The sequence below is a fragment of the Passer domesticus genome, chromosome 25, assembly GCF_036417665.1.
Source record: "Passer domesticus isolate bPasDom1 chromosome 25, bPasDom1.hap1, whole genome shotgun sequence".
NCBI classification, from domain to species: Eukaryota; Metazoa; Chordata; class Aves; order Passeriformes; family Passeridae; genus Passer; species Passer domesticus.
The window spans coordinates 3,954,206-3,976,656 of NC_087498.1; the positions used below are offsets into that span (position 1 = coordinate 3,954,206).

Sequence of the window (22,451 nt, forward strand, 5' to 3'; positions counted from 1 at the left end):
TTTTCCATGGGCAAAACTGAGCTCTTGTTCCCAGTTTTCCAGGATTTTGGGGCTTAAACCTCAGAGAAACCAGCCCTTCACACCCTGGGAGCTCTTGTTCCTGGTTCTCCAGTTTTTCGAGGCTCAATCCTCAGGGAAACCAACCCTTCACTCCCTGGGAGCTCTTGCTCCTGTTATTCCAGGTTTTTTGAACTCAGTCCTTGGGGAAACCAACCCTTCACACCTTGGGAGCTCTTGTTCCCACTTTTCCAGGTTTTTGGGGCTCAATCCTTGGGGAAACCAACCCTTCACACCCTGTGAGCTCTTGTTCCCACTTTTCCAGGTTTTTGGGCTCAAAAGAGCAGCCAAAAAAACCTTGGGAGAGCCTCAGGTTTCAGTTTTAATTCCTTGGCGTGAGGAAAAACCACGCGGGGGAGCAGCCACCGCCTCGTCCATGGGATGGAGGGTCTGGAGCAGGGCTGGGCAGCACCACCTCTGTCACACCCACCTGTGGCAGGGCCTGGGGGTCGGTGCCATCCCTGGGAGGTGGCCCCGGGGGGTCGTGGGGCCGGGGCTCGGCGCTGGAGGCAGCCCCCGGGGGGGTCTCGGGGCCGCCCTCCTTCTTCTCCTCGGTCTTGACGACGCAGTTCACCATGGTGCCCGCTCCATCCAGCTCCGGGGGTGGAGAGACGGGGCTCCTCATGGACATCCTGGGGACAGCAGGGACGTCACCACGGCCACCGGGCACCCCTGGGCGTGGGCAGCCCTCTCCCAGCCCGGTGCCACCCTGGTGTGCCCCACGGTGCAAGGACAGCGTCCCTGGGGTTTGCCAGGGGGAAAGCTGAGCTCTTGTTCCTGGTTCTCCAGGATTTTGGGGCTCAGTCCTCAGAGAAACCAGCCCTTCACACCCTGGGAGTTCTTGTTCTTGGTTCTCCAGGATTTTGGGGCTCAATCCTCAGAGAAACCAGCCCTTCACACCCTGGGAGTTTTTGTTCTTGGTTCTCTAGGTTTTTGGGGCTCAATCCTCAGGGAAATCAACCCTTCACACGCTGGGAACTCTTGTTCCCACTTTTCCAGGTTTTTGGGGCTCAAACCTCAGAGAAACCAACCCTTCACACTCTGGGAGCTCTTGTTCCCGGTTCTCCAGGATTTTGGAGCTCAATCCTCAAGGAAACCAGCCCTTCACACCCTGGGAGCTCTTTTTTCTGCTTTTCCATGTTTTTGGAACTCAATCCTTAGGGAAACCAACCCTTCACACCTTGGGAGCTCTTGTTCCTGTTTTTCCATGTTTTTGGAGCTCCGTCCTTGGGGAAACCAACCCTTCACACCTCAGGATGAAGGAATGAATTCCTAAAGACAACCCAGAGATCCCAGAGATTGGGATTGAGGGACAGCTTGAGGGGCCTTCATGCCACGTCCAGCAAGCCCAGGCTCAGGGTGACAGGGCCCAGCAGCCCAGGGTCCCTCGCAGCTCCAGGAGCCGTGCCTAGAAAGCCATCGGGGCAGCCACGGGTTCCCGATCCAACGGGAAGGGGAAATCCTGGCTCTGCCCAGCAATGGCTGGGACGGCACCGGAACGGCTCCTCCAGGAACCCCCGGCACGGGAGGGACCTGGGAGTGGGAATGGGACTGGCCACCAGGATGGCTCCTCCAGGAATCCCTGGAATGGAATGGAATGGAATGGAATGGAATGGAATGGAATGGAATGGAATGGAATGGAATGGAATGGAATGGAATGGAATGGGACTGGCCACGAGGATGGCTCCTCCAGGAATCCCTGGAATGGAATGGAATGGAATGGAATGGAATGGAATGGAATGGAATGGAATGGAATGGAATGGGACTGGCCACCAGGATGGTTCCTCCAGGAATCCCTGGAATGGAATGGGACTGGAACTGGGACTGGCCACCAGAATGGTTCTTCCAGAAATTCCTGGCACAGGAGGGACCTGGGACTGGGACTGGCCACCAAAATGGCTCCTCTGGAAGTCCCAGTCATGGGATGGATCTAGGACCAGGAGTGGCCACCAGAAGAGCTCCTCTGGGAGCCCTGGCCCAGCACTGCCAAGGCCCTGCCAGGACAAGGGGCTGGCCCCGGGAATGGCTCTCCGTGATCCCACAAACCCCTGTGGGTGCCAATCCCAGTCCCAGTGGGGATGGGCACTGCAGGAGTGACCATGAGTTTTATAGGGAATGGGTTATAACACCCCATGGGGACCCCAAGCACTGGCGTTCCATGGGGTTTGTCCCCAAAAAATGTGTCCCCACCCCTCGTTCCGGGTGCCAGGGCTGCCAAGAGCCAGCGCCAGGATCGGTGGTGCCCACGGGGATTTGCCTTTGGTGGCCACCAAGCCTCACACCACACAGCAAGAACAGGAACAAGCATTGTCCTCGCCTTTCAGCGGGAATAATGGGAAAAGGAGGAAGGGATTTACCCTGGAATCGGGATCTGCGTTGTGGGACTGCCCTGAGATGGGGACAGCGCCTGCCACCCCAAACCCAGCACCCTCTCACCTCCCAGACCCCCCTCAGGAGCCCCTAAAGCCAGTTTGGGGGTGCAAAGCGGGGTGGGGAGGGCTGAGCTGGGCCGCCCGGCTTGGGGGCAGCAATTACATAACAAACAAAGCCCGGCTCAAGCTGCGAATTAATCAAACGGCTGAAAATAAAACCTTCCTCTCAGGAACTTCAAACAAAAGAAATGAAAACAACAAGGCCGGCTGGGTAATGAAAAGCCAGGGCTGTGAATAGGGGACAAAAGGAAGTGGAACAATGGGGTGTTGGACAAAAGCAATAAAGTAAAGGGAAGTGTGACAGCTCCACAATAGGGCACTGTGCTCGCCAGCCTTTCTGATCTTAGCGGGCCTTTTTTTAATCTCGGTTCCCTCGCCCTCCGCCGAACAAACCCGCCGGGTTTCCTCCCGGCCCCGCATCGCCCGGGGGCTGCCGCATCCTGCGGCGCCCCTTCCTGCCCCGGCTCACCTTGGCCGGGGCCACCCGGCCCCCCAAAATCCACTGCCGGGAAGGACCGGACCCGGCGGGAAGCTGTGCCCGCTCCAGCAAGGATTGGCCTTGTGGGGATGTTATAGGTGGGGAAACTGAGGCAGGAATGCACAGCACAGCACCTCAGGTGTGCGTGAAATGCCATTTTCCCGGCTTTTTTGGCGTTTTTTCCATGCAAAAATGCAAATTTTTGTAGGTTTGGGATGCTGCAAGAGCAGCACCGCAGCACGGAGCGATGGCTTTGGTTTGAGGCAGAGACAAAATCCCATCGCAGCCCTCCCGCAGGTCCCGTTCCCATTGTGCTTCACCTCCCGGTGCCACTGGAAGTTCACTCTCAAAATGGGGCCAGGCTTTAATAGGGCCGTGTTTGAAAGAGGCCTCCGTGAGGGTTTGTTATCCACCCTGCCGAGCAAACAGAAAAAAAGGGGAAAAGGGGAAAACTGCGCTGTTATCTCATTCCGGGCGGGTCTCAGGTGTGGGCTCCGGGGCTGCCTGGGGCACACAATGGGCACGGAACAATCGCCCTGGCACGGCGCTGAAAGGATCTTCTCGGTTTTTAATGTTCCCCGTTAAATCCAGGGTGGGGAGGAAGGGAGGGAATGGGGTCGGGATGGAAAGTGCCAGCCTGGAGGATGGAAACAGATCCCGAATCCTCATGGGATGCTTCCTTCCCTCACAGCTCTTGGGGGGCTCATCCCACAAGCAGCAAAGCCCTGAAATTCCAATTTTGAAGCCATATTTCACCTTTCCTCCCAATCCCAGCCCGGCAGCTCCGAGATTTTGGATGTGGGATGGTGGCAGCTCGTGTTTCCCGGTTCGTACCCGCGAACGGCACGTCCTGCAATTCTCCCGGTGGCCGTGCCACCCTTCCTGCCCGCCAGCCAGGCCTGATCCTATCGGCCCCGCTGTGTGGAGCAGAACTGCTCCAGGGGCTGGGAAAAGGGGATGAGGTGCCAGGAAACCCCCACCCTGCCCGGCACCGGTTTGGGGATCCGAGAGGTGCCAAAATCCCACCAGTGCAGGAGTTGGGGATCCAGGAGATGCCAAAATCCCACCAGTGCAGGAGTTTGGGATCCAGGAGATGCCAAAATCCCACCAGTGCAGGAGTTGGGGATCCAGATGTTGAGATCCTGGCACTGCAGGAGTTTGGGATCCAGGAGGTGCCAAAACCCCACAGCTTGGGATCGAGGAGATTCCAGGAGATGTTGAGATCCTGGCACTGTAGGAGTTCAGGATCCAAGAATTGTTGCAATCCCGGCACTGCAGGAGTTTGGGATCGAGGAATGCCAAAATCCTGGCACTGCAGGAGCTTGGGATCCAGATGTTGAGATCCCAGCACTGCAGGATTTTGGGATCCAGGAGATGCCAAAATCCTAGCACTGCAGGAATTTAGGATCCAGATGTTGGGACCCTGGCACTATAGGAGTTTGGGATCCAGATGTTGCGATCCTGGCACTACAGGAGTTTGGAGATCCAAGAGGCAATGGGATTCCAACAGAACAGGAATTTGGGGATCCAAGAGATGCTGAGATCCCAGCACTGCAGGAATTTGGGATCCAAGAGACACCAAGACCCTGGCACTGCAGGAGTTTGGGATCCAGATGTTGAGACCCTGGCACTGCAAGAATTTGGGATCCAGGTGTTGAAACCCTGGCCTTGCAGGAGTTTGGGATCCAGGTGTTGAGACCCTGGCCCTGCAGGAATTTGGGATCCAGGAGATGCCAAAATCTCGGCACCGCAGGACCTCGGGGATCCAAGAGCCACCACGATCCCTCACCCCGTGTCACATCACTCCTGCCTCAGGGCTCAGCCTGCCCCTCAGTTTGGGGACAATCCCACCCCAGGGACAGCCAAGAGACCCTTGGCGAGCTGGCTGGGGGAGCTGCTGCCCGGATTTTCGGGATCACCCTGCCCTCTCCTGCCCATCAGGTTGTCCCAGCTGCTGGAGTTCTTCTCTCCTCCCTCCCAAAGCTCTCCATCCACGTCTCTTCCCCTCAGGAACCCAACGTGGCTCCCAATCATCCCAAAAAAACCTCACCCCACCACCAGAGCCCAGGAAACCGGGCAAAACAGGGGAAAATCCAAGGAGGAAACACCAGAGGAGCAACGCCGGCACGAGCAGCAGCCGCGACACCCCTGGGAGAGGGCAGAGGAAAAAATAAAGACACACACGGAGATTTTCCTCTTCCAGGCAGGACCTGAGGAATCCCGGCCGGCCACCGGGACAGACAATAGCCCATCTCCTGCCAGACGAGCGGGGCCGCTTTCCTGCCAGACTTGGAATGTCCTTTCGGGGCCGCTTCCAAGCGTTTCCGCCCCGGGTGTCTTCCAAGAGAAAAGAATGGATGTTTGCTCCACCGTGCCCGGCAGGGATGGCCGGGGTGGCCCATGGCCCTGCCTGGGGGAAGTTCATGGGGCTGCTGGGTTTTCCCTGGGGATCCAGAGCATCCCCGGGATTTGGGGTCATTCCCTGGGAACGGCAGGTGGCCGTGGGGGAGGTGGGATGTGCCGTCCGTCCATGGGGGTGGGAGGAATGTGGGTGAGGAAATGCAAGACCCCGGGGTTTGATGGTGTGGAAAAATTGTTTTTGAACCCCAAAAGGCAACTGGATGAGAATTTTCAGCCCCAGAAACGCCACCACCACCATGTCAGATCCACGGAGTTTGCTGGGTCTATAAAATTCTTTTTTAACCCCAAAAGGCAACGGGATGAGCGTTTTCAGCCCCAGAAATGCCACCACCACCATGTCAGAGCCACAGGGTTTGATGGTTCTGAAAAGTCATTTTTTAACCCCAAAAGGCAACGGGATGAGGGTTTTTAGACTCACAAATGCCACCACCACCGCATGAGAGGCACTGGATTTTCTGGTTGTGAAAAAATTATTTTTTGACCCCAAAAGGCAACGGGATGAGCATTTTCAGCCCCAGAAATGGCACCACCACCACGTGCGAGCCACAGCTCCACGTGTCACTGCTCAGAGCCCGTGTCCCCTGCCCGGGCTGTGTCCCCACCCCGCTGCCTCACAAAGCAGCAGCGGAAAGCTCCAAATTTGGGCTCAGCCCCATCCTCGGCCGCCTCCGCTTTTTCTTCCATCTCGACCTCACTTGAGCTCAGCAGCAGAAAAACCCAAAGCTCCCCTGCGCAGAGAGCTCGGGGCGCCGGAAAAGCTGCAAAATCCGCTGTGAGATGGAAGATTTTTGGTGTCCACCAGAGATTTGGGGAGGGGGCTGCTCCCAGGGGCAGCAGGAGCAGGATGGGAATTGCCTGGTTTGTCCTTCCCAGTGGTACTTTATGGAAAATCCCATCCCAAAGACACCGCCAGACCCCAAATGCCCCTTTCCATCCTGGCACGGCCTTTGGGGTGAGCAGGAGCTGGGATTTCTCTCTGTCCCTCCAAACCAGGTGGGTGTTTGTCCATCCTCCACCCACCCTCAGCTCCCTGAAGGAGATTTCTCCTTCCCCAAAGGACAACCGGCCTCTGGAAACATCCGGAAATGTCCCACGAGGTCAGAGCACGGCGGTGACGCGCCGGTGACAGCACCAGCATCACGGAAACTGCCGGCACAGGAAGGAGTCGGGGTCACCCCTCTGCTCGTGCCACCCCATCCCTCCAGGTGCCCTCTGCAGGGACCATCCTGGTGTCCCCGGGGAGGGATGTCCCCTCCTCACGCCTGGAATTCTCAGCACGGCCACGTCATGGGGTTTTTTGGGGGTGCAGAGCATCAATTTTCCATCTTTTAAGATAGAAAGGAGCAATCTGGGTTGCCAGGTTGAATCCTCAAGAAATTACAAACATTTTTGTCAATTCTATCCCAAAAAAACCCAGCCTGCCCCTTCTGGAGGCCTCCAGGCCTTACCCAGGGTTATTAATGAGGTGCACATCGCCCTGATGAATTCCTGCAGAGTTCTGGGGGCAAATCCAATCAATCCCCCCCTCCAAAACTTGAGGAAAGAGGGAAAATAACAGGGATTCATCCCTAAATTCTCTCAAATGCAAGGCAGGGAGGAAAAGGGGAATTCCTGGGCCAAGGGGAAGAGGAGGATCTGGGATGCTCCATGGTCTCCATCGGGTGTTTCCCATGCCCTAGAAATCCCAGGATCCTGCTGTCCCAGGAGATGGGATGAGGGCTAAACTGCAGCTCCTGCTTCTCCCATGGGATTGTCCCTCTGGGCCAAAGCCACCCCATCCCTTGGGGCTTGTCCTCCCTGTGTCCAGCAGGACTGGGGGGCAGGAATGGGGAAACAGAGCCCCCAACAAAGCCTGAGAAGGATGAGTCAACCCCCACACATCCCCTGTGGGCACTGGGATCAGGATCTGTGTCCCACACACCCCTGGGATCAGGATCCATGCCCCACACATCACAGGGATCAGGATCTGTGCCCCACACATTCCCTGTGCCCCATACATCACTGGGATCAGGATCCATGCCCCACACACCACTGGGATCAGGATCCATGCCCCACACACCACTGGGATCGGGATCCATGTCCCACACATCACCAGGATCAGGATCCATGCCCCACACACCACTGGGATCCATTAGATCCATGCCCCACACACCACTGGGATCAGGATTTCCTGTGCCCCACACATCCCTGGGATCAGGATCCATGCCCCACACACCCCTGGGATCAGGATCCATGCCCCACACACCACTGGGATCAGGATCCATGCCCCACACACCACTGGGATCAGGATCTGTGTCCCACACACCACTGGGATCAGGATCCCTGCCCCACACATCCCTGGGATCAGGATCCATGCCCCACACACCACTGGGATCAGGATCCATGCCCCACACATCCCTGGGATCAGGATCCATGCCCCACACACCACTGGGATCAGGATCTGTGCCCCACACACCACTGGGATCAGGATCCATGCCCCACACATCACTGGGATCAGGATTTCCTGTGCCCCACTCATCACTGGGATCAGGATCCATGCCTCACACACCACTGGGATCAGGATCCCTGCCCCACACACCACTGGGATCAGGATCCATGCCCCACACACCACTGGGATCCATTAGATCCATGCCCCACACACCACTGGGATCAGGATCCATGCCCACACCCCCTGTGGCCACCAGGATCCGCAGGATCCATCCCGGAGCTCTGGGACATCCCAGGGTCCCTTTGGATGGGGAATTTCCATCTCCCCCTTCTTTCCCACTACTCCAAGGGGGTTGATCCTTTAGGATCCCAAAAGCAGCTGGGACCTTCCTTCCCAACCCCAAATCCAGGGATTCTGCCTCCCGCGAGCCTGTGCGACAAAACCCAGCCAGGAGGTCCATAATTATCCAAATTAAACCCCATCCCTGGAACATAATTACCCAAACAAAACCCAACCCCTGGACCATAATTGTCCAAATAAAACCCAATCCCTGGAACATAATTAGCCAAATAAATCCCAATCCCTGGAAGCAGCCGGATCCTTCCCTGGCCCAGGGCCACCCCTTCACAGCCACGACCCAAACACATTTTTCCTTTTGCTGTGGGGAGGGTTGGAAATAGGAGGGGAAGGGGAAAAAAAAAAAAAAAGTCTGAACCTCAGGTGGAACTTCCTGGCCGCGGGATTTATGAGGCGGGAATGATCTCATCAGGGAAGCGGAGGAAACTCCGCTGGAATTATTTCCAACCCCAATCCCGGGAACAATCCCAGGACGAGCCACGTGACGCCCCGGGAGCAGCGCTGGTCATTCCCGTTTCCTGGCTCCAGAGGGGACTTTGGGGGTGGTTCTGCTGCTCCAGGAGGTAAATCCCGGAGGAAAAGGCTCCTCGCAGCACCTCCGGCTCTGCAGGGTCCATGTCCAAGGAATTTTATGGGGTTTTAGGGGAAGGGGATGCTCAGGAGAGGGAAATTAAGGGCAGGGAGAGTCTGAGAGCACTAAGGTTCCTTCCCAGAAAATCACAGGTCTAAACGTCGAGGAAAAAGCAAAACCTTTTTTTTTTTAATCCCCCTTTTCCTCTGCCCTTCCCACTCCCCTGCATTAAAACCCTAAAAAACCCCAAAACGTTCCCTCTTTAATAGAGGCAATCCTGGCACTCTGAAAAATGGGGATTTACCCTTTTTTCCCTTTGTTTTCTGCCTCAAAAATAAACTTTAAAAGGTATTTTGAACCCAAACCCCCCTGGCCTGCGGGTGCTGAGCCTTTATCCCAAACCCAGCGGGGCAGGATCAGCCCCATGACCCCACAGAGGGGTTCTGGGGCCACCCCCAGATCTTTGGGACCCAACAGAAATCCCTGGAGCAGCTCCCAAACCCCCTCCAGGCCATCCCCTCGCTCGCCAGCGGAGCCACCCGTGATGGAATGAAATTCCGAAAGCGCCGAAACGCAGAGAAATAAAGAAAATCCCAGGACGAGGATGGGGACGACTCACCCAGAGGTTGGCACGGCGAGCCTGGCACGGCGAGCCTGGCACGGCACGGCTCCCTCCCTGCCCTGCCTGGCCCCAGAGCGGGCTTTATCGGGGTGGCCGATCTCGGTGGCGTTTTTGTGTCACTTCTGTCACTCAGCGTTTCCAGGCACGGCCGGGGGTGGGGGGCTCGGCTGAGGCGCTGAGCGCAAACGAGATTTTAATCAAGGCTTTGAAGCAGCCTTGGCTCGAAAGCTGACTTTAAGGCAGAATTTGAAGAAGGTTTTAAAAGCGGAATTTAAAGGAGAATTTAAAGCAGATTTTCCTATCGCCTGAGGGAGGGAGGGCCAAGATTTCTGATTCTTTTTCCTGGCCCTATTGGGAAAAAAAAAAAATCCCAAAGCAGGGCTCACCCTCTTGCCCACAGCTCCTCGTGGGAGGGAAGCTCTTCCCAAATCCTTTTTCCATGGGAAACCCATGGGTGGAGTTGGGGATGAGCAGAACTTGGTGCTGGTTTGGGCCCATCCCACTCCATAATCCCCCATCCCTGAGATTTTATGGGATTTGAAACCTCCAATAATTCCATATTTTTCCAGGTTTTTGGGGGTTCATCCCATGCCAAAACCCATATCCATAACCCCCCATCCTAGAGCTTTTATGGGATTTTAAACTTTCCAATAATTCCATATTTTTCCAGAAGTTTGGAGTCTCCATTCCATGTCAAACCCCCATATCCGTAACTCCCAACTCTTGAGCTTTTATGGGATTTTAAACCTTCCAATATTCCGTATTTTTCCAGGTTTTTGGTGTATCCATCCTACGTCAACAACCCCCCATCCCAGAGCTTTTATGGGATTTTACACCTCCCAATAATTCCATGCTTTTCCAGGTTTTTGGGGTCTCCATCCCATAACAAACCCCACATCCATAACCCCCCACTCTCGACCTTTTATGGCATTTCCCACCTCCCACTTTTTCCAGCTTTTCCCATTTGTGGCCACCAATCCCACCTGGAGTTTCCCAGGATTGCTGGGCACACCCAGGAGCACCCAAGGGTGCTCAGAACCAGATTTGGGGTCTCTCACTCTCAGCACCCAAGCCCCCAGTCGCACCCCAAAATCTTCTGGGGCCGCGTTTCCGCCCCGCAGCCGCAGCCGGCAGCGCCCCGGAAACCTTTGGGGTCCCTGTGCTCGGCACCCTGAGCTGCACAAACACGTCCTCACCTCCAGATTGTGCCCAGAAGGGGACACGGAGGGACAAAAGGGGACACGGAGTCACTTCCCAAATGTGGGGCACAGGGAGTTCCAGATGTTGGGGTTGCTTCACGTTCCAGCAATGGGATTTTTTTCTGGTGTTTTGGGAGCTGCCCCAAAGCCATCAGGGCCTTCGTGAACCTCACTCTGAGGGAAAAGGTGCCACTGGCTGCTCCTCACCTGCCCCAAAGTCATCTCCTGTCCCCAAATCATCTGCCCCAAAGTCATCTCCTGCCCCAATATCATCTTCTACCCCAAAATCATCTCCTGTCCCCAAAATCATCTTCTGCCCCAAAATAATTTCCTGTCTCCAAATCATTTCCTTCCCCAAAATTGTCTCCTGTTCCCAAAATTATCTCCTGTCCCCAAATTTTCTGCCCCAAAATCATCTCCTGTCCCCAAATAATCTCCTGCCCCAAAATCATCTCCTGCCCCAAAATCATTTCCTGTCCCCAAAATTATCTTCTGTCCCCCAACCACCCCCTGCCCCAAATCCCTCCCAGGTTCAGCCCTGACTCCGTTCCCGCGGGGCTCACGGGGAGCAGGGATGGACGGGGTTGGATGAACCCCCCTGGGCAGGACGTTTGGGCTCTTTGGGTGCTCTCTGCCCTGCTTTGGGGGTTTGGGGTGCGGGTTTGGGTTCTGAGCTCATCCCCCGCCTCGGGTGACGCCGAGCATCCGGCGGCGCTTCCGCGGCCTCGCCAGGAGCTGCAGCAGGGCCTGGCAGCCTTGCTGACACTGTTTTGTCATTTTTGGGGCACTAATTCAGCTCACAGAGACACCCCCTGGTTCTGGGGTTTGGGGTTTGGGACGCCCCACTTTGCATCCCGCTGCAGGATCCAACGGGATTTGGGAGCAGCGACTTCCAGATTGCCACGATCCCAAAGGGATGGGTTTGGGGTTTGGGGCTCACCCCTCCTCTCCCTGCTGGGTTTGGGGGAATTAAAAACCCGTAAATTCAGCTCTGGGATGGGCTCCTCGCCTCGGGGGGAGCAGAGGGATTTGGGAATTAGGTTTTGGGGATTTAGGGGTTTGGGAACGAGGGTTTTGGGGTGGTGTTCACAGCACAACAAAAACCCAGCATGGACCAGAAGTTTTGGGAATGAGTGGCTTGGGAATGAGAGTTTTGAGAATGAGGTTTTGGGGAATGAGGTTTTTGGGGTGTTTTTCACCACACAACAAAATCCCAGCATGGACAAGAAGCCGCCAGCCCTCCCCATTTGGGACGGGGTGTCAAACTGGGGCTCCCCATGTCCCACACAAGGGGCTCGAGGTGCTGGTGGCACCTCTGTCACCCCCCGCCCTGTCCCCACGTCTCCTGGGCTCCCTGAGCACCGGGAATTGGCAGCTCTGGCCTCCAGGTGCCCATGCCAGCCTGGTCCCAAGAAACTGGGGTGTTTTGCTCCCCTCTGGGAAAACAAACGGATTTTGGGAGGATTTTGGGGCTGTGCTTGCAGCCCGAGCAGTCCCAGGCTCCTGTGTCTCTTCCCTGAGCTGTGCCAGCTCTGCCCAGCCCCCAGGATGAGTTTTTTTGGGAAAACACACAAACCCCACATCCAAAAATGGTTTTTCCCCAGCCAGATTCCCAGCACGGACCCACAAACCAGAGGAAACCCATCAGGAAGGAGCCGGAATGGGATCCCAGAGAGCCCAAATCCCTACAAGAACCCCTAAAAGCAGCAAATCCTGCCCTGCCCTGCCCAGCCTGCAGCTGGGCTCTCCAGGGGACCTCCCTGCTCCTAAAATCCACATGGAAAGCCAGCGGGAAAGGGCTCCCTGCGGGAACTCGCTGCAGCAGCCACGAGGGGTCCGTGCCACCCGTGCCACCCCCGCCCGTCCCCGCCGCGGCTCCGGGCACGCTCCCGAGCCAGCCCCTGCCCCGGGGGACCCCGCTTTCCGCTGGGCGTGAGAGCAGAACAATAGGGCCGAGCCCTCCATTGTTCCAGACAAAAGATAAGGCCGGCTCTGGCATTCCCCAGCGCCCGCCCTGCTCGGGAGCTGCTGTTCCCGGCCCTGCCATTCCCAGCCCTGCCATTCCCAGCTCTGCCTTTCCCCATTTTTGCCATTCCTAATTCTGCCATTCCCATCTCTGCCATTCCCAGGCTCTGCCATTCTCAGCTCTGGCATTCCCAACTCTGCTGTTCCAAATTTTCTGCCATTCCCAGCTCTGCCATTACCAGGATCTGCCATTCCCAGCTCTGCCATTCCCAGCTCTGCCATTCCCAGCTCTGCCATTCCCAGCCCTGCCATTCACGGCTTTGCGATTCCCCATTTCTACCATTCCCAGGCACTGCCATTACCAGGATCTGCCGTTCCCGGCTTTGCCATTCCTGGTTCTGCCATTCCCCATTTCTGCCATTCCCAGGCTGTGCCATTCCTATTTCTGCCATTTCTGGTTCTGCCATCCCCATCTCTGCCATCCCCATCTCTGCCATCCCCATCTCTGCCATCCCCATCTCTGCCATTCCCAGCTCTGCCATCCCCGGGGTCAGGGCAGAGGATTTTCCAAGCCATCCCACAGCAGGTGACCCCGTGGGGCTGATGGACTCTGAAATATTTGAAACTTTGCCTCTCCACAATTTAAAGCTCTTTTCCCAGGTCTGAAATGTCCGAAATTTTGCTTTTCTGTGGTTCCCTGAGCTGCAGGAGCCCGGGCAGTGCCCAGCCGGGGCAGGGCAGCTCCAGGGGCCGGGGCAGATCCCACCCCGCAGGGGCTCCCTGCAAGGCGCGGGGTGGGCTGGGAACACGGAGATGTTTCCCAGCAGAACTGTCAGAAACCGCGCTGATTTATTTCCCTTCTGCGCGTTCCCGCGGGGCTGGAGCGGCTGGGATCGCTGAGGCCCGGAGAGCCCCGGCCCGGAGAGCCCTCCCTGCGGCACGGACAGACCAGAACCAGAACCGGAACCAGAACCAGAACCGGAGCCAAAACTGAACACAAACCAGAACCAGAACCCAAACCCAAAACTGAACCAGAACCAAACCCAAACCAGAACTAGAACCAGAACCCGAACCCGAACCCAAACCCAAAACTGAACCTGAACCCGAACCAGAACCAGACCTGAACCCGAACAAGAACCAGAATCCAAACCCAAAACTGAACTAGAACCAGAACCCAAAACTGAACCAGAACTGGAACCAAACCCGAACCAGAACCAGAACCCAAACCCGAACCAGACCCAAACCCTAACCAGAACCAAACCTGAAACCAAACTAGAACCCGAGCCCAAACTCAAACCTGAACCTGAACTCAAACCCAAACCCAAACCTGAACCCGAACCCAAACTCAAACCCGAACCTGAATCAAACCCAAACCCAAACCTGAACCCAAACTCGAACCCAAACCAGAACCAGCACCCGAACTCAAAATGGAACCCAAACCTGAACCCAAACCAGAACCTGAACCCCAAATCTGAACCTGAACCCAAACCCGAACCCAAACAAAACCCGAGCCCCAAAATGCTGCGGGAAGGAGCGCGCAGAGCCCAAACAGCCCGGCCCCGGCTCTCAGCGTGACCGCGGAGCTGCCGGGACCCCCGGCCCGGCTCAGCCCGGCCCAGCTCAGCCTGGTCCGGCTCAGCCCAGCCCGGCTCAGCCCGGCCCGGCTCGGCCCGGCCCGGTTCAGCCCGGGGGCTGCCCGGCTCTGCGGGCTCAGCCCGGCCCGGGGGCTGCCCGGCTCTGCGGGCTCTGCCTCCCACCGGGCGCGGCGGCTCCGGCAGCCCCGAGCCCCGCGGCTCGGCCGGGCTCAGCCGGGGCTGCTCAGCTCCTGCCGAGCCCCGCAGATCCTCCTGAGCTCCCCAGAGCTCCTTCACTGTCATCCCTGAGCCCCCAGATCCTCCCGAGCCCCCCAGATCCTCCTGAGCCCCCCAAGATTCTCCTGAGCCCCCAGAGCTCCTTCATTGGCATCCCTGAGCCCCCAGATCCTCCTGAGCCCCCCAAGATTCTCCTGGGCACCCCCTAAGCACCTCCTGAACCCCAGAGCTCCTCCTGAGCCCCCCACAGCTCCTTCATAACCATCCCTGAGACCCTCAGATCCTCCTGAGCCCCCCAAACTTCCCCTGAGCCTCCCAAACTCCTCTCTCCATCACCTGAACCCTCTCAGATCCTTCATCAGCTCTGAACCCCCAACTCCCCAACTGACCCCGAGTCCATCTGCCCCATCAGCCCTGAGACCCCCCCAGCCCCTCCTGAGGCCCCCAGCCCCTCAATAATCACCCCAAACCCCCCCAGCCCCTCCTGAGCCCCCCAGCCCCTCAATAATCTCCCCAAACCCCCCCAGCCCCTCCTGAGCCCCCCAACTCCTCCATCCTCACCCCTGACCCCCCCAGCCCCTCCTGAGCCCCCCAGACCCTCAATAATCTCCCCAAATCCCCCCCAGCCCCTCCTGAGCCCCCCAACTCCTCCATCCTCACCCCTGACCCCCCCAGCTCCCACCCCCCCCCGCCCCTCTCAGACCCCACAGCCACTCTCAGCCCCCCAAAACCAGCAGCCCCTCTCTTTCCCCAGGGGTTCAGGCCGTGGCGGTGCCGCCTTTAGGGGCTCCACGATCCCAAAATCTCTTTTCCAGCCTTGGGAAGGCCGGGATGGGAGCAGCGGGGACTCCTCAGCCCGGCCCGCAGCGCTGCTCCCCCGGAGCAGAGAACAAAAGAGGGCAGCGGCTCCTCCGGGGCCCCGCGGGCTCGGGCCAGGCGCTGCCCCGCCATGAGGGGATTGTTTTGCTCCGAAAACAAAAAAAAATAAATGGAATTTTGAAGGAAAATGAGCGGCGGGAGTTTCCCCAGCACGGCCGGGAACTGGCGGGGCGGGACAGCAGGAGCCAGGGGCTGTGAAAGCGGCCCCGGGGGGTGTTCAAGGTGGTCCCTGGGTGGTCAGAGCCTTTTGGGAAGTTCTTTGGGATTGCGGCCACCCCACGTGCAGGCACAGAGCCCTGGTGCCAGCTGGGAGTGTTTGCAGTGGGATGAACTGGAGTGAGCAGGATGTGGATCTGAGGTGACAGCACCCCTGAGCCCCCAAATCCACGGGCACAGCTCCGAGGGACCCCCGAGGTGATGCCAGAGCTGTGGCCACCCCAGCGCGCCTGGAAGTTTGTTTGGGTTTGTTGTTTGTGGGTTGGGATCTGGAGCTGAGGGCTGGGACAGCAGCGGCTCCCAGAGCATCCCAAAGATTCCTCCTCACATCCCAAAGATCCCCTCCTCACATCCCAGAGATTCCCTTCACCTTCATCCCAAAAATTCCCTCCTCACATCGCAGAGATTCCCCCCTCACATCCCAGATTCCCCCCTCACATCCCAGAGATTCCCTTCACCTTCATCCCAAAAATTCCCCCCTCACATCCCCAGTGCATCCCAGAGATTCCCTTCACTTCCATCCCAGGGATTTCCTCCACCTGCATCTCCAGGATTCCCTTTCCCTGCATCCCAAAGTAATTCCTGTCACATGTACCCCACAGATTCCCTCTGCACATCCTATCTGCACCCCAAAGACTCCCTCCATACAGCCAAGTGCATCCCAAAGATTCCCTTCCCCTGCATCCCAAAGATTCCTTTCCCCTGTACCCCAAAGATTTCCATCACCTCCATCCTAAAAATTCCTGTCATCTGCACCCCAAAGATTCCCTTCCCCTGTATCCCAAATATTCCTGTCACCTCCATCCCAGAGATTCCCTTCCCCTGCATCCCAAAGATTTCCTCCATCTGTATCCCAAAAATTCCCTTCATCTGAATCCCAAAGATTCCCATCACCTGTACACAAAAGGAATTTTTCCCTGTATCCCAAAGATTCCCATCACCTCCATCCCAGAGATTTCCTTCCCCTGCATCCCAAAGATCCTGTCACCTCTATCCCAAAGATTCCCTCCATCTGCATCCCAAAGATTCCCATCACCTGTACCCCAAAACATTCCTGTCACCTGTACCCCAAAGATTCCCTGACCCTCCATCCCACAGGGATTCACTCTCCCACCCCCCATCCCCAGCAGGAAAATCCCAACCCCTGTGTCCCAAATCCCAGGAATTCCGAGCAGGGATGGACTCCCCACCATTTTTTGGGGGGTTTGGACCCCCCAAAACCACCCCAGAGCCACCTTCACCCCACGGCTGCTCTGCCCTGGAGAGCCCCGCTGCCAGCGGAGCACAAGGGACCCCAAAAACCCCAAAACTAAAACTAATCCCACTGAAAAAGTGGCTTTAAAATGCTCCCTTCCCAGGGATCTCAGCAAACCCCAAAATATAAAACTAATCCCACTGAAAAAGCAGCTTTACTGTGCTCCCCTCTTTGGGGACCCCAGAAACCCCAAATTAAAAATAATCCTGCTGAAAATTTGGTTTTAACCTGCTCCCCTTCCCAGAGACCCCAGAAAACCCCAAAAATAAAAATAACCCTGCTGAAAATTTGCTTTTAACCTGCTTCCCTTCCCAGGGGTGCCAGCAAACCCCAAAATTAAAAATAATCCTGCTGAAAATTTGATTTTAATGTGCTCCCCTTCACAGAGACCCCAGAAAACTCCAGAATTAAAAATAATCCTGCTGAAATTTTGGTTTTAACCTGCTCCCCTTCCCAGGGGTGCCAGCAAACCCCAAAATTAAAACCGATGGCGGTGCCAGAGCAGCTTTGCCGGGGACACAAACCCTTCCTCCGCAGCCATAAATGAAATTGAAACCCCGGAGCACATAAAAAACAACTTTAGAGCTGCTCCAGCTCCCCCAGCCCGGCCCGGCAGGGCACGGATCCCCCGGAGCAATAATGGACATTTCGGCAGCGAGACAAAAAGCCCAGAAATTCCCCTCAGGACATCTCCCAGCCTGGGATAAACTTCGGGACAGATTTAGGGACAGGGGAGGGTTTGGGTGGAGGTAAAAAAAGCAACGGGGGAGCTGGGCTGTTCCAAGAGAGGAAAAAGGGATTAAAAATAAATAAATAAATTAAAAAGAATTAAAGAAAAAAAAATTATTACAAATTTGGGATTTAAAAAAAATGGGATAAAATAAATAAATAAATAAATTGGGATTTCTGCTGGAAGGGAGAGGTGGAGGTTCCTGGTGGCATGGGAGGGAGAGGATGGTGATGATGATGATGATGATGATGAGGGTGAAAATGTGTCAGGGAAAACTGTCCGGAGCCTGGCCGCGGTTGTCAAAGGCCGGCTGCTATTTTTAACAGCACAAAAGCTTCTGAAAATCGCCGTTTTGAAAAGAAAAGAGGGGGGGGGGAAAGAGAGAAAGGAAAAAAAAAATAAAAAAGGAGAAAAAAGTGTCAGTGTCACCGGAATGGATCCTCCGAATGAAACCGACCCGGGAGAGGAAATTGCAGGAATTACAGCCCGGAGTTCTCGGCTCCACAGGGGAGGGAGGGATGTTATCGGGAGAAATCCCATTCACCGAGCCCATTCTCCTTTTCTCACTGCCCAAATCCATCGCTCCCGCTTTTTGGGGGAGTTTTCGGAGCCCCAGGTGCTCCGTGAGGCTCCAGCGCGTTTTCCGCCCAGCGCCATCCCTCCCTGGCAGCGCCCGCTGCAAACCGCTCCTCGCAGGTGGAAACCGCCGAAAAATTCTGCTTTTTCTCCTTTTTCGCCTCAAAACCTCCCCTCCAGGAGCGCGCGGCTCCCGCCTTTCCCTTCCCCGCTCAACTTCGCCGAGATGAGATTCCCCCGCTCTCGAGGGGTGAAAAAACCCCAAATTCCCCCAAATTCCCCCAAATTCCCCCCAATTCTGCAGGACCATCCCCGGTGCGGGGTCTCCCCCAGACCCCCGCCCGGCGCGGTGGCCGCGGGGCTGTCGCCGTGGCGGTGACACGGTTTGTGGCGGCCAAGGGACAGAGCTGAGCGCTGTCCCCGCTCCCCGAGCCTCTGTCGCGACAGTGTCGCGGTGCTGGCGCCTGTCGCCACCCGCGGGTGTCACCGGCCGGGTTTCCCTCCCTCCCTGCGGGGGTGGCCGGAGCCATCGCGTCCCCTGGCCCCGCCGGGACCCCCGGGGGATGCTCCCAAGTGTCGCTTGTCCCGCGGGGACAGCCATGAAGGAGGCGACACGCGGCGGCGACAGCGGCCGCGTCCCCCCAGCCCCGGGACACGCGCGGTCTGTCCGTGCCGCCACGGCGCGTCCGTCTGTCCCTGCGCAGCGTGGGGACAGCGCCAGAGCGCGCCGGGGGGCTGTCCGCATGTCCCCCTGTCCTCCTGTCCGCGTGTCCCCCTGTCCGCGTGTCCCCCTGTCCCCGTGTCCCCCGTCCCCAAATCCCCCAGCCAGGACCGCGCTCTGTGCCCGCACACGGGGACGCGCAGACCCCCGGGCCGGGATTAACCCCTCTGCTGCCGGGTTAACCCCTCTGCTGCCGGGCTCCCCGGCGCTGCAGGGTTGGGGGGGCTCGCAGCCGAGTTCGCAGCCCCGAACTTCGCGGGGCTGAGCGGGGCCGGGCCCCGCGCCCCTTCCCCGCTTTTCCCTTCTCCTCCTCAAGCCCGGGGGCTCCGGGGGGCTTCTCCCGCTCGGTTCCCTCAACCGCGACCCCCGGGGGTGCTCCGCGACCCCGCAGGGTGCTCGGCACGCCGGGGCTGTGTCGGTGCCCCCCGGGCTGTGTCTGTGACCCCCGGGGCTGTGTCGGTGCCCCCCGGGGCTGTGTCTGTGCCCCCCGGGCTGTGTCTGTGATCCCCGGGGCTGTGTCGGTGCCCCCCGGGCTGTGTCGGTGCCCCACGGGCTGTGTCTGTGCCCCCCGGGGCTGTGTCTGTGCCCCCCGGGCTGTGTCTGTGACCCCCGGGGCTGTGTCGGTGCCCCCCGGGGCTGTGTCGGTGCCCCCCGGGCTGTGTCGGTGCCCCCCGGGCTGTGCCGCTGCCCCCCAGCCGCACTCACAGCTCCGCCGCGCTGAGCCCCGGTGCTGCCGGTGCCGCCGGTGTCGGTGCCGGTCCCGCCCCGGTGCCGGTGCCGCTTCTGCCGCCGGTTCCGCCTCTGCGGGCTCCGCCACCGCCTCAGGTCCGCTCCATGTCCCCCGCGCTCCGCTGGGAGCTGCCCCGGCGCCGGGCGGAGAGAGGGAGGAGGAGGAGGAGGAGGAGGAGGAGGAGGAGGAGGAGGAGGGAAGGAGGAGGGGAGGAGGAGGAGGAGGGACACCGGGGCAGCCAGCCAGCGGCCGGCTCGGGGCGGCCCCGTGCCCCGTCCCCTCCCCTCGCGACCCCCGAGTGGCAGCGCCGGGGCTGCCCCGCTCCGCCCGGAGCCCCCGGAGGGACCGAGCCCCCCCAAAGGCTGGGCCGCCACTCGGAGGGGTCTGGGGGCACCCCTGAGACCCCCCCGGGGCCGAGCGGGCCCCCCTCGCTGCCGTGCCTGGATTTTGGAGCGCCCACCCCACATTCCCGGGGTGGGGGTCCCCAAAACCACAACGCGCCAGTGGCAGAGCCCAAAATCCTCCTTCCAACTTGGGGACCAGCCCGAGCTTCACCGCTTGTTCATCCCCCACCTCCCCTTTTCCATCCAAATCCATTCCAGCATCCCAGAAATTCCCGCGGAGCCCCCCGGGCGGGGCCGTGAGACCCTCCCTGACCGCACCGGGGAGGGGGCACCCCGGACACCCCACCTGGGCACCGGGGGGATCCCGGCGGCCCTGGCACCGCTCTGCCCTGGGTGCCAGCCCGGCCCCATTGTGAGGCTCAGCCCGAGTGGAACGGTCCCATTGTGGCCGCGCTTCGGGAATTCCTCCCATCCCCTGCTGGCTCCGGGCCAGCGTGGAAACTTCCCGATGCCCCAAATCAATCAGGGCCCGGCCCTAGGAACGCCTCAGAGGTGAGCTCGCCTCCCTCGGGGCCTCTCGGAGCTCCCAGACTCTCAGCTTTGGGATTTTCAAAGGGTTTTGGGGATTACAACCCCACAAAACATCCCCAGGCTCCTCCAGGTGCCTGGTGGGAATCCCAAAAGGATTTCCCCTTTTCCAATCCCAAAAGGATTTCCCCTATTCCAATCCCAAAAGGGTTTCCCCTTTTCCAGTCCCTAAAAGATTTCCCTTTTCCAATTCATAAAGGTTTCCCCTTTTCCAATCCCTAAAGTTTCCCTTATTTTCAGTCCCAAAAGAATTTCCCTTTTCCAATCCCTAAAATTTCCCCTTTTCCAATCCCAAAAGGATTTCCCCTTTCCTATCCCTAAAAGATTCCCCTTTTCCAATCCCTAAAAGGTTTCCCCTTCTCCAATCCCAAAAGAAATTTCCTTCTCCAATCCCTAAAGGATTTCCCCTTTCCCAATATTAAAAGGATTTCCCCTTCTCCAATCCCTAAAGTGTTTCCCCTTTTCCAATCCCTAAAGTTTCCCCTTTTCATCCCTAAAAGGTTTCTCCTTTCCAATCCCTAAAGGATTTCCCCTTTCCAATCCCTAAAGGATTTCCCTTTTCCAGTCTCTAAAGTGTTTTCCCTTTTCTAATCCCAGAAGGATTTCCCCTACTCCAATCCCAAGAGGATTTCCCCTTTCCAATGCCAGAAGCTTTTCCCCTTCTCCAATCCCAAAAAGGGATTTGATTTATTTCATAATTAAATCATAATTTTAAGGAAACCCGTGGAATCATTCTTTTAAAAGGATGAAGTGCTGCTAAACCCTTTTTTATTTTTGCACCCACCCCTTTGTGTGCCTTGGCAAGGCTGGCACGGAGCAGGGGGAACAACCGGCAGCCCCCCAGCTGGACAGACAGACAGACGGACACCATTCCCACACCTTTGGGGATGGAAGCCCAGGAGCTCAGTTGGATTTAGGAGGTTTTTCCCACCTGGGGCCCCTCAGGATCTCCCCCACCCCAAACCCAGCGCGCCTCACCCCTCGAGCAGCTCTGGGAATTCCATCGCCCGCCTTCCCCAGGGAATGAATTCCCCCAGGAGCAGCCGGGCAGGGACGGGGCTGCCTCGGGTGTTGACGAGGAGCTTTTTTATTTTTTTTTTTCCTGCCGTGAAACCTTTAAAATGTTGTGTCAACACGGAAGGGCTGTTTATGTTCCAGCAGCCGGGAAAGTTCCCATTGACTCCGGCCTCTTTCCTCCCCCACTCCGTTATTTTCTTCCCTGGGAATTTCTTTTTTTTTCTTTTTTTCTTTTTTTCATCCTAGGGCAGGATGGAGCTGCTGGGGTTTGGGGTTTGCTGAGCTGAGCTGGGGGTTTGGGGGTTTGGGCACCCACACCCCACTCCCAGCCCTCTCCCTGTCCCCATCCCATGCAAAGAGCACAGCAGAGACCTGGGATCATTTCCCATCCCCTCCCCGAGGATTTCACGGGAAATCAGGGAATTGAGCTGCACCCCCAGCCCCCAAACCCTAACGGGCTCAGTGGGACATTCCCATTAAACCCCGTGGGACATTCCCATTAAACCCCGTGGGACATTCCCACATTCCCAATCCCACATTCCCATTCCCATATTCCCATATCCCCATATCCCCAACCCCATATTCCCATTCCCACATTCCCATTCCCAGATTCCCATTCCCAGATTCCCATTCCCAGATTCCCATTCCCATATTCCCATTTCCACATTCCCATTCCCAGATTCCCATTCCCACATTCCCATTCCCACATTCCATTCCCAGATTCCCATTCCCACATTCCCATTCCCATATTCCCATTCCCACATTCCCATTCCCAGATTCCCATTCCCACATTCCATTCCCATACTCCCATTCCCAATCCCAGATCCCCAATCCCAGATCCCCAATCCCACATTCCCATATCCCCATTCCCATATCCCCATATCCCCAATCCCACATCCCCAATCCCATATTCCCAATCCCACATTCCCATTCCCACATTCCCAATCCCACATCCCCAATCCCACATTCCCATCCCCACATTCCCATTCCCACATCCCCAATCCCACATTCCCATTCCCACATTCCCATTCCCACATCTCCAATCCCACATCCC

General features: G+C 57.5%; 1 protein-coding gene across 11 annotated transcripts in view; it reads right to left on the reverse strand.

Moving 5' to 3' along the window:
- SOX13 (SRY-box transcription factor 13) overlaps positions 1-22,451 on the reverse strand; it is a 37,590-nt gene that overhangs the window by 8,949 nt on the left and 6,190 nt on the right. For 10 of the 11 annotated variants that reach the window (XM_064398948.1, XM_064398945.1, XM_064398947.1 and 7 more), the window contains exon 2: positions 488-689. In XM_064398948.1, the coding sequence (XP_064255018.1) occupies positions 488-689 (202 nt within the window). Of the gene's footprint in view, positions 1-487; positions 690-19,423; positions 19,582-22,451 lie in introns of those variants that run through there. The other variant, XM_064398950.1, reaches the window with a different exon arrangement.